The sequence below is a fragment of the Penaeus vannamei genome, chromosome 36, assembly GCF_042767895.1.
Source record: "Penaeus vannamei isolate JL-2024 chromosome 36, ASM4276789v1, whole genome shotgun sequence".
NCBI lineage: Eukaryota > Metazoa > Arthropoda > Malacostraca > Decapoda > Penaeidae > Penaeus > Penaeus vannamei.
In genome coordinates, this window is record NC_091584.1 from 2,003,453 (window position 1) to 2,013,452 (window position 10,000).

At 36.1% G+C, this 10,000-nt stretch overlaps 2 protein-coding genes across 3 annotated transcripts in view; one reads left to right on the top strand and one right to left on the bottom strand.

Moving 5' to 3' along the window:
- Positions 1 to 530: 530 nt before the first annotated feature.
- On the bottom strand, positions 531 to 7,253 carry LOC113823897 (probable RNA-binding protein 18). Of its 2 annotated transcripts, none has more exons than XM_070114459.1 (5): positions 7,221 to 7,253; positions 4,707 to 4,804; positions 4,192 to 4,402; positions 3,244 to 3,320; positions 531 to 3,097 (listed from the first exon to the last, which is right to left on the bottom strand). In XM_070114459.1, exons 1-5 carry the CDS (start codon positions 7,227 to 7,229, stop codon positions 2,878 to 2,880), a joined length of 615 nt encoding a protein of 204 aa, XP_069970560.1. In that variant the 5' UTR covers positions 7,230 to 7,253; the 3' UTR covers positions 531 to 2,877. The 2 variants fall into 2 exon arrangements, with proteins under 2 accessions (XP_069970560.1, XP_027232424.1); XM_027376623.2 differs by having other exon boundaries at positions 4,192 to 4,425; positions 4,710 to 4,804; positions 7,221 to 7,239.
- Positions 7,254 to 7,703: 450 nt separating this feature from the next.
- Positions 7,704 to 10,000, top strand: part of LOC113814166 (transcription initiation factor TFIID subunit 10) — a 68,528-nt gene continuing 66,231 nt past the window's right edge. Inside the window, exon 1 of the mRNA XM_070114422.1 lies at positions 7,704 to 7,768. The gene's annotated coding sequence lies outside the window, so the exon portion shown is untranslated. The remainder of the gene's footprint in view (positions 7,769 to 10,000) is intronic.

The following is a 10,000-nucleotide window of genomic DNA, read 5'->3' on the forward strand; positions in this document are numbered from 1 at the left end:
GTACATAGTTGAACCCTTTGTTTTTTAAGTATTGTTATATTGGTCAAAAACATTTGTGCTGATCAATCTTTCCTGTACAGCATGCTCTTTGCTTAAACATTGTTTTTGATGAAGTACCAATACAACAACTATTTTATTCCACAAAGGTTGTGTACATAGAGGTTCCAGATATCCGTTTTGTCTGGGGGCCTATAATGCTGTTAGAACGGCCCAGTGTATGGATGCGTTATGCTCTCCGTATAGGACCATATTCACAAAGGAACATATGCCAACAACAAAAATTTTAAAAATCCATCCAAAGTCAGCAAACTTTCCCACTACCCATATATGTGGACTCATATATTAATTTTCATCCACTTAGGAACTTGATTTGAAACATATTTAGGACCAAATAATCGATGAAAGAATGGGGCACATACTGGCACCAACAACTAGGGGATGAGTATGTGCATGATAGTATTGTTATTCATCATACGAAAATACGCCATAATGTAGTGTTTTTCTGAAACTGGGTACAAAAAGACTTGCAATACATTTAAAAGAATATTATTTGTTCCATATTTTCTTACTAATACTACATTTCCTGGTTATTCACAAAATTGTATAAAAATGATATAAAATAAAATCAATCAATAAAACTGTACATAAAAAGGCATCATGAAGTGTAATTTAGGGCATAACATACCCTAAAGGAAGAAAGGAATCCCGGCATCAGAGATTTTAACTTCATCAAGCCATTTATATTCTAAAAAGTTGTCATGATCTTGGTACAATGAAACAAAAATCTTAGCACTTAGTGATTTGGAAAACACATGATGTAACTGACAAAATATGATATCATTTGCTCATATAATTTAATTATACTCATGTTATCACCTGACTTCAGTATTATTTCAATAAAGGTTTATCATATATGGTTTATCTTCACACAGTGTGAGCCTTAGTTCAATTTTGGAAGTTACCCTTTAGTAACAGCATTATTGTAAAAAAAAAAATAATAAATAAAAAAATAAATAAAAAAAAAAAAAAAAAAGTAAAGATATTCTTGTTAAGTATTTGGAGTCCAACAAAAAAAACTATAATTCACTCGCATAAAATGTGCACCTTGTTGAATGTAAATTAATAATAAATACTGTTAATACTACTGTCTTAGCAGTAAACACAGATGTATGCATTTATCTTTTTCACAGACATCACCACAGTAGTTTTAAAGCAAACATCCAGAGAGACATTTTCTAACCATGTTATTTGCATGGACACCTCACATTAATAATACTGGAGAAATTGCTCTTAGGTAAATAAACACTCCCTTTGGTATTACACCTTAATAACCTTTCTAGGCATGAGTTACAAGATCAGAATGCATTGCATCCTTGTGAATATACATTAAAAGTACACTTGCAAAGCCTGAGATTGCAGAAAAAACATATTAAATGAAGCAAACATAAGTGTGCTTCAAGTTTGATTGAGACTATCACTGTATGAAGAAATGCTTTCCAGTATCACAAAATCAGAGAACTTGCAGCAATAGTCATTATACACACCAAAGAGTGATGGCCTCAAGGCAGAATGTTTGGGTATACACATTTTTATCACAGTCCCCCTGTGATGTAAGAGGTGGCTCTTTAGAGAAAAGGAATTATCCCTGCCCATCAATTAACCCCTAAAAGACAGCAAAGTTCAGAGCTTCCATATGCATACTGAGTGGGGACAATGCTCTTCCATACACAATCATTTTAGCTCAAATCACATTAATTTGGATATTTATAAAATACATCTCTATAGTAATGACAACTTTTACTGTATTTCCCCCAGTGTAACACATCTAAGAACAGTAATTGCTGTACTTCATCCTTTAAGGGTTAATATCTAAACACCACTGACTAATGACCATATCATGCTTTTTTCCTAGAAAAGCTACTTTTGCAAAACCTGTGAACTATGAGGTATCTGTGAAAAAATATAAGGAATTCCTTTCCAAGCATATGATTTTTTTCTGCTAGTGCATGAGACTAAAATATCACACATACAGTCAGCTCATTTCAAACAATAAGCTGTTTATTGATAGACAACATATATTTACAGGTGTTTCCTCAAATGTAAGAACAAAGCACCTGCATTTTCATTCTGAGGCAACAAAGATGTTTAAAAGATACTGCTTTAACAAATGGTTGTTTGTGTAACTATATGCTAAAAGGAATATAACTGAAATAAATATGTTGGGATTATGTCTATCTGGAACTTTCATCTCTGTTTAATACTGACACTAGTCTATATCGTTCTTGTATATTCTCCATAAATAATCTAAATAAAACACACAATGCTTTTGGTGCATTTTTGCTGCATCCTGCATGTGCCTCTCTATAATAAAAAAGTAAGAACATTTAAATTTCATTAATGTAAAGTAAGCCAGTAAGTTCAAAGCAAATTATATACATATCTTCTACCTTTCTTATGAAATATATGTGTAAACTGCAATTCCTACCTACAAAGGATACTCCCAGTAGTTTCTGGTGTTACTATTAGGGCTAACAATGACTGCTTGTATATGTTATCATATGTGTTCCTTACACTCTTCACTCTAACAATAAATAAGCAACCAAACCAACAACCATGCATCGGTATCAGTCACTAGCATAAACATTTGCACACTGTCCTAAAATAATGATTTGAATGTTATGAGAATAGTGCATGATTTGATATGTACAACAGAGTTCAGTGCCATTAAGGCAACACCATGGAATAAATATGTAAAGAGGTGAGAATGTGAAAATAGCCCAAAATAGAAAAAGCCAGATAATGTGTCGAATGTCCCATCTGTCAAAAAGGGGAAGCATTACAATGATGATTAGATTTTCCGCCATTCAGAGCCACGGTTCAGTGTTTTCTCGTAGGTTTCGATCGGTGGTAGGGATGACTGGCAGTGTGTTGCTTGGGTGCACCTTTCTGTCCTCTGGGCTTCTGCTCTATGAAGGCATACGTGACAGATGTTGGCCTCGAGGACGCAGCGCCCACATCTGGCATGAGGTCTACCTTCAGACTGTCCTCCTCCAGTAACTTTAATTTGGCCTCAAGAGCAGCAATCTTGCTCTTCTTGCTGCAAGAAAAAAGAGAATTATACATGATAAAAGTGATGAATTTCTCGGACCATATCTGCGCATGCATGCAAGCACATATATTCATCTACATAAAGAAACAGAAACACAAACACAAACAAGAAACGGGGAAAAAGAGGAGACTCACCTTACTTGACTGGTTTCCCCTTTCCCTCCACTAAGGATGGGTGGAGCAGGTTTTTCCTTTGTTCTCTCGTACATACTCTGAAAGCAGGGGGGAACTTTAGGCATTGTTAACTATCCAAAGGAATATGAAATAATGAGGGAGAGAGGAACTGAGTGTGACTAGGAGAGGAGAGGAGAGGAGAGGAGAGGAGAGGAGAGGAGAGGAGAGGAGAGGAGAGGAGAGGAGAGGAGAGGAGAGGAGAGGAGAGGAGAGGAGAGGAGAGGAGAGGAGAGGAGAGGAGAGGAGAGGAGAGGAGAGGAGAGGAGAGGAGAGGAGAGGAGAGGAGAGGAGAGGAGAGGAGAGGAGAGGAGAGGAGAGGAGAGGAGAGGAGAGGAGAGGAGAGGAGAGGAGAGGAGAGGAGAGGAGAGGAGAGGAGAGGGAGAGAGGGAGAGAGGGAGAGAGGGAGAGAGGGAGAGAGGGAGAGAGGGAGAGAGGGAGAGAGGGAGAGAGGGAGAGGGAGAGGGAGAGGGAGAGAGAGAGAGGGAGAGGGAGTGAGTGAGAGAGGGAGAGGGAGAGGGAGAGGGCGAGATGGAACTGAAGGAGAGGGAGAGGGAGAGGGAGAGGGAGAGGGAGAGGGAGAGGGCGAGGGGGAGAGAGAGAGAGAGAGAGAGAGAGAGAGAGAGAGAGAGAGAGAGAGAGAGAGAGAGAGAGAGAGAGAGAGAGAGAGAGAGAGAGAGAGAGAGAGAGAGAGAGAGAGAGAGAGAGAGAGAGAGAGAGAGAGAGAGAGAGCGTGCAGTATGGTTGAACTTCCTTGGCAATATTCCCTAATAAAATGAGATAACTCCAAAGAAAATCTCACAAGCCCAAAGATATATTTGGAAATATAAAAAAAGGCAAAATAACAATATGGTCTCCATTGGTCTTCATTATATATTGTCAAGAGAGACCACGCATATAAATAGGTTTTACCTCATCCTGTGCATGTGCCCATTTGACCGCCATTCTCCGACCTAAGACATTCTTCCCATCTAAGGTGTTCATTGCTGCCTGTGCACAATCAGGGGATTTAAACGTTACGAAGGCGTATCCACGAGGCTGCCCAGCTTGAGGGCCCGATCGATGATAAAGAAAGTCGAATTCCACCAGTGGTCCAAAGTTTTCCACCATTTTGAGGAGTTGATACCAATTGGGGAGAAAGAGCACCTAGATTAGATATGCACTACTGGAAACACTTAAGGTGCGAAATATATCACACAAAAAGCCTACAAACCAAAAAATTCATACAGCTATAATATCATCAATGAGTAAGCTTATAAAATACAAATACATCAAATAACTTTAATACATAAATATCCAAATGGCTGGGTTTATAAAACTTCACCCTCTATATACATAATCTATACAAATTTAGCTCTATGTGTAAACACCTTTCATTAATACACTTTCATTGATAGAATTTGTCAGCAATCAAGACTTGGCTTACTTACTCTCTTAATCGACTGTCTAAATTCCCAACCCATAATCTTCTGTCGTCTGTTCTTGCACAATCCTTAGGGGGTGGGGGCACAGGTATGGTGACTTCCTGAAAAAAAAGTTAATCATGAGCTTCCATTGAAAAAAGAACAATGACAACAATCAGTAAATAAAAATACAATGAAAATTAAAGTATAATCAGAAAGATTACATGCAATCCCTCTCCTACCAAGCTTGGAACGATGAAGGAATAACCACTCATTTTATGCAGCCAATGATTTTGAAGAGTTTACTGTCTACATATTGAAATGTGATAATATTTGTACACATGCTGTAAAAGAATTCATTAACTTCTATTTCTAAATTCCTGTTTATTTTTCCTAATAGTTTCATACGTTCATTATTTTGCATTCTACCTATGTGATTTTCCAGATTACTGTCTAGAATCAAGAGTATATTTTGTCAAGGTAAAGCTTGTCATTCTCCTTGGCAATTTATCATCAAATAAGGAACCATTACTAGCTCTATTTTGCCAAATATATGACCTTTGCCTTAGAGTAGCCTCAAGAATCCATGATGATTCAATTAGAAAAAGATACATATGAGAATCAACATCCTCACAGTAAAGGAGATATATTTGATCAGTTTTGACGATATCTCCATCAGAAATACATGACAAAGCTATAATTAAAACTGGTTGAATACTTCTCTTGCCCTGTGAAGATATACTCCAAGTTGTACATTTTGTAACATTTGTTTACTTGTTTGGCTCTAGGCACAGCTGTCAAGTGGCTACAGCCCCTCAACTGTGGCATTAAAATCTTGTTTGTCTCAATTACTAGAAAACTGCACATACCACAGCTAAACACACACAGACCAGGGTTACTATGTCTTCACTTTGCTTCTGCTTGAGTGGTTGACTGCAAAAAAACTCTGGCACATGGCTTGGTTCAGCACAGAGAAACCCTATCACAATTAGGTTAAGTTGCCTTTAGTCAACGAACCTCAAATTAATTATATAGCAGTTCAGCTACCTGTAACAATGTATATTGTGGACCTCACATATTAGTTATGCCTTTGTGGTTATTCTTTACAAAACTGCACATCACAGATATTAAGACCTCTGATATTGGTGGGTTGCCTTCAATATGTGCTGTTCAGACAGCAGTTTTAGCCCTAAAAAACAACTATAGCCATATAGAAGTGCAATCTAATATTATGAAACATTAGATTCAAGAGCATCACAGCTCCCTAGAGTAATTACAAACGTCTTTTTATGCTGCATCCAGAACTCCTTATCCATGTAATTGGATAAGTTGGACAAGATGTTTTGAGCTTTTAGAACCGTTACTTTCTCGTGTTTCAGAACCCCTACTTTCTTGTCCTGGCCCATCTCATACTCTTTCACAGTCAGGTAAGCAAGACGGAATAACGTTACAGTAGCATTGTATGTAAACAATGATAGTCGCAGGTAACCATAAGATACTGATAAGTAATTTTATGACCCATTATTGATGTTATCAAAGGGTATTTTAGTTTATCAGTTGCAGGTAAGTCATTTAAGCATCAGAGGAGTTACAAAACCTATGCAGTGTGTAAAATAAAGACTGCTATGATACAATAGCGAATGTGGACATTTGAAAGCCACATGTTCCAAACGTTGACTCGTTGTCCTGCTAGTCCTGAAAAGTTGTCTGGACGAGCAAGACAAGTGCCATCTTTTCCGGTGGCACATACAGTGTCTCGCGACGCAACGTGACACCAAAAGCTGTCTCATGATTGGAGGCAAGACAGGCCTCTAAGCTCTGCTCATTTCTGTGACGTAATGGGAATGGCAGCGGTTGAGAGCTTCATTATATTACTGTACTTGTTATTTTTCCAACAGGTACACATCATTTTGGAATATGATATCCAATATGGCTTGTCATATCTTATGGTGGGTAGTGCGGTATTACAGATATCTAATATAAGTATGAATATGCATGAAATATCCGAAGCAGGAGGAATGCATCTAGCAACTCAATAAATGTTTACCGCCTACTCGATTCTTGTCACATGAAATGTGTCGTGTTTCTCATAACCACTGGAAAAGATGGCAAAGGAGTTCCGAACGCAACATTAGTGTAATATAATGCAAAGAAGCTAAAAATTTAAGAATATATAAATATCACCTTTCATTCAACCCTTACTTCTAGCCCTTTCACAAATACATGCTTATATACATCTAAAATATCCAAGTGCTTGTTCCTTTCATGGTTGCATGAATCAAGCATTTAAGGAAATAAAGAGAACTTGCACAAGGGGACAGAGAACACGAAATTCCTTTAAAAAATACACGAAAAAAACAATCATTTTGAACCCCGTTTCCTTTAATAAGGCGAAAATCCAGAGCTGTCGCATAAATCTCTTTAATTCACCAATGAAAAATGAATAGCAGAACTTATATGAATGGAGAAATAACAGATATATTCATCAAATGCTGCTAAATCTAGAAAAATATACATAAATAAGAAAGAGGAGCTTACGTCTGTCATGTCCTCGGTCGTGATCGATAGAACTTATTTACACCGACATCGTTTTAATATATATTTCTTCATCATTATTTTGATTTCTTGGATAATCTGATATATCATTTGTTGATTTTGAATATTTTGGATGTATGGAATCATCATTAAAAGGACGAATGATGTAACTATGAAATGTAGAATTTTCTCGAAATTCATTAATTATGAGGCTAGATGTTTATGTTTTTTGTTGTTTATTTAATATATTCAGGTTAGAAACGAGTAAAATATATATAATATCACTAAGAAAAAGCGAAATGTTGACACTGTGATTGTATTGTTGCATCTCAATCAAATTTATTTTCTGAGAAGCCAAAGATTTACATTTGCAAATTATATTTCAATAAGATCATATTTGATTATCAACAATTTAGCATTTCAATAGTTTCCGTGTAGAAATATAGAAAGAAAATTTCAGTACAATAATATTTTACAAGAAATTTTAGGCTCGGAACTCCTGTAAACAAACGTCTCGCCAAACATTCGGAAGAGAAAACACTCCATTTCCTGTAAGTAGTTTAAATTCCCTTATTTAAGCTATATTTTGGGGAAAGTCACATTCAAAGAAGCAGGAAATCAGTGGTGTTAGCTTTAATATAGGGAAATAGTAGATAATACGAAATGCCGCTTGTAATGACAAAGGTTCTCGATTTTACATTACACACCCACGAAAATAGAAACGAAAATGCATTATAGTTCCGGTGCTGCTTTGTGCTTCGTAAAATTGTGAAGTTTAAGTCTTATTCATACCTAGATGACGCGATATATCGTTATGATGAATGTGTGAGCCCGGTTTGGTGAATAATGATAGTAGCTTCCGTAGGATACGTTCTACAACTATAGTATACTGTTACAGCAGACAATGTATTTTCCACAAAAAAAACATGTTGCACGTGAGCCAAACTGTAGAGTATAACTTATGCATAATGTAGAATGGCCTATTTACCTCTTTGAAATATACAGAGGAAGTGACTACGAGTATGTCTGAAAAACCCATGATTGGTATTTTGCATATGCATAGTGAAACAAACAAGGTGGTTGCAGTCTCAACACAAGAAGATGATACCACTCTCAATTAGGTTAGGATAGGGTAGGTTTAGTGTGTACTTATTACTCGGAAATAATGTTTATATGCGCATATGTATATGTGAGGTATGCCTAACTGTGAGAAATTAGATGTGTAACACCAGCCTTTTATAAAACCATGAAGACTTTTGCAGATGCAGTAATTCACATGATGAGCATGGAAAAGGCCAATAGCCTCCTTGGTGATTAGTCATCAAACAAGGAAGTTGTTCAAGCACTTTCTTGACAGAATATCCATAATGGAGTTTTGTTGCCCTTTGCCGGAGCACAGATTTGGTTGTCCTATACTTGACAATTAACAGAATTTATATCTTTGCACACCAGAGATCTTTTCATAAAGTGTCACAGGCTTCAGACTTGAAAACAAAATATGAGTTCTTGAGCAGTTGTAGTGGATGTATTTGTATACTTATTTATATTTTGAGCTCTATTGTATTAGTGTCCAGTACCATAGTAGTATGAAGGCGTATTATGGACAAATACAGACATGTCATATATTTGTGATATATTGGGATTTTTTGTACCTATCTCATAATTCATTTTACTAAAATACTTATGTAGATTTTATATATATAAATATATATATATATATATATATATATATATATATATATATATATATTTATTTATGTGTGTGTGTGTGTGTGTGTGTGTGTGTGTGTGTGTGTGTGTGTGTGTGTGTGTGTGTGTGTGTATGTGTATGTGTATGTGTATGTGTATGTGTATGTGTATGTGTATGTGTATGTGTATGTGTATGTGTATATGTATGTATATATATATATATGTATGTGTATGTGTGTGTGTGCATATATATATCTGTGTGGGTGTGGGGGGGGGGAGTAGTTTTAAAGTAAAAGTGTTAAAAAGTATCAGATATGCTGTAGTCTTGATTTAGTATAAGTTTCTTTTTTTTTCTTCTTTTTTCTTTTTTTTGTGTGATTCCATATCTTTGTGTTTCTTTAGTTGTTTTTATAATGGTACAAATGCTGGTTTTCCCCAAATGTTTGATGTTAGGAAACCTCCTTTAGAATGTATATTTCTAAAGAAAGTTAGAGGATTAAGGTACAGAGTAGATAGAAGGCAAAGGATATATCAACCATTCTTTTTTTTCCATATTTTTAAAATTCATGAATGGCAGAGAACCATTGCAGCATATATGCCTGTGCAGTATTTAGCAGATTCTTTTCTTGCATAACACAATCTATGTGGATTGCCAGCTTTGCTTTGAGGAGCTTTCTCTTTCTCTTAGGTACAAGACTTTCCTATATTTCTTTTCCAGTTATGCTAATAGATATATAGGCTTTTATATGTTTTCAAGGAACATGCAGCACTTGATAAAAGTATGCAGCCTCTGATGCAGGACTCCTCTTATAGTTGGAAAAAAATATATGTATTTTAGAATAAAAGCATAGCCAGTTCTGGGCTTCCTGTAGTCTTAGTGATGTCCGCAGATGCTTATAAACTGTGCCTCTCCCATAAATAGGCATAGATTTATTATGGTTGAACATGCTTTTTTTCTTTCTTTTTTCTTTTTCTTATTCATTTTGCACATGGTGTAGTCCCTATCAAGGAGATTCCAGAGAAAATCATAGCCCAGAGGATTGTTGTAAAGAAGAGAGGAAATCAAACAGGAAATAAATGAGCTTGTATTAAAG

What these genes read in the sequence shown, in the direction of transcription:
- LOC113823897 (XM_070114459.1), bottom strand. An exon ending in GACAGTCGATTAAGAGAGTA is followed by an intron (nt 4,403 to 4,706) that starts AGTAAGCCAAGT and finishes CCCCAATTGGTA; the next exon opens with TCAACTCCTCAAAATGGTGG. An exon ending in GGGGAAACCAGTCAAGTAAG is followed by an intron (nt 3,098 to 3,243) that starts GTGAGTCTCCTC and finishes TTTTTCTTGCAG; the next exon opens with CAAGAAGAGCAAGATTGCTG.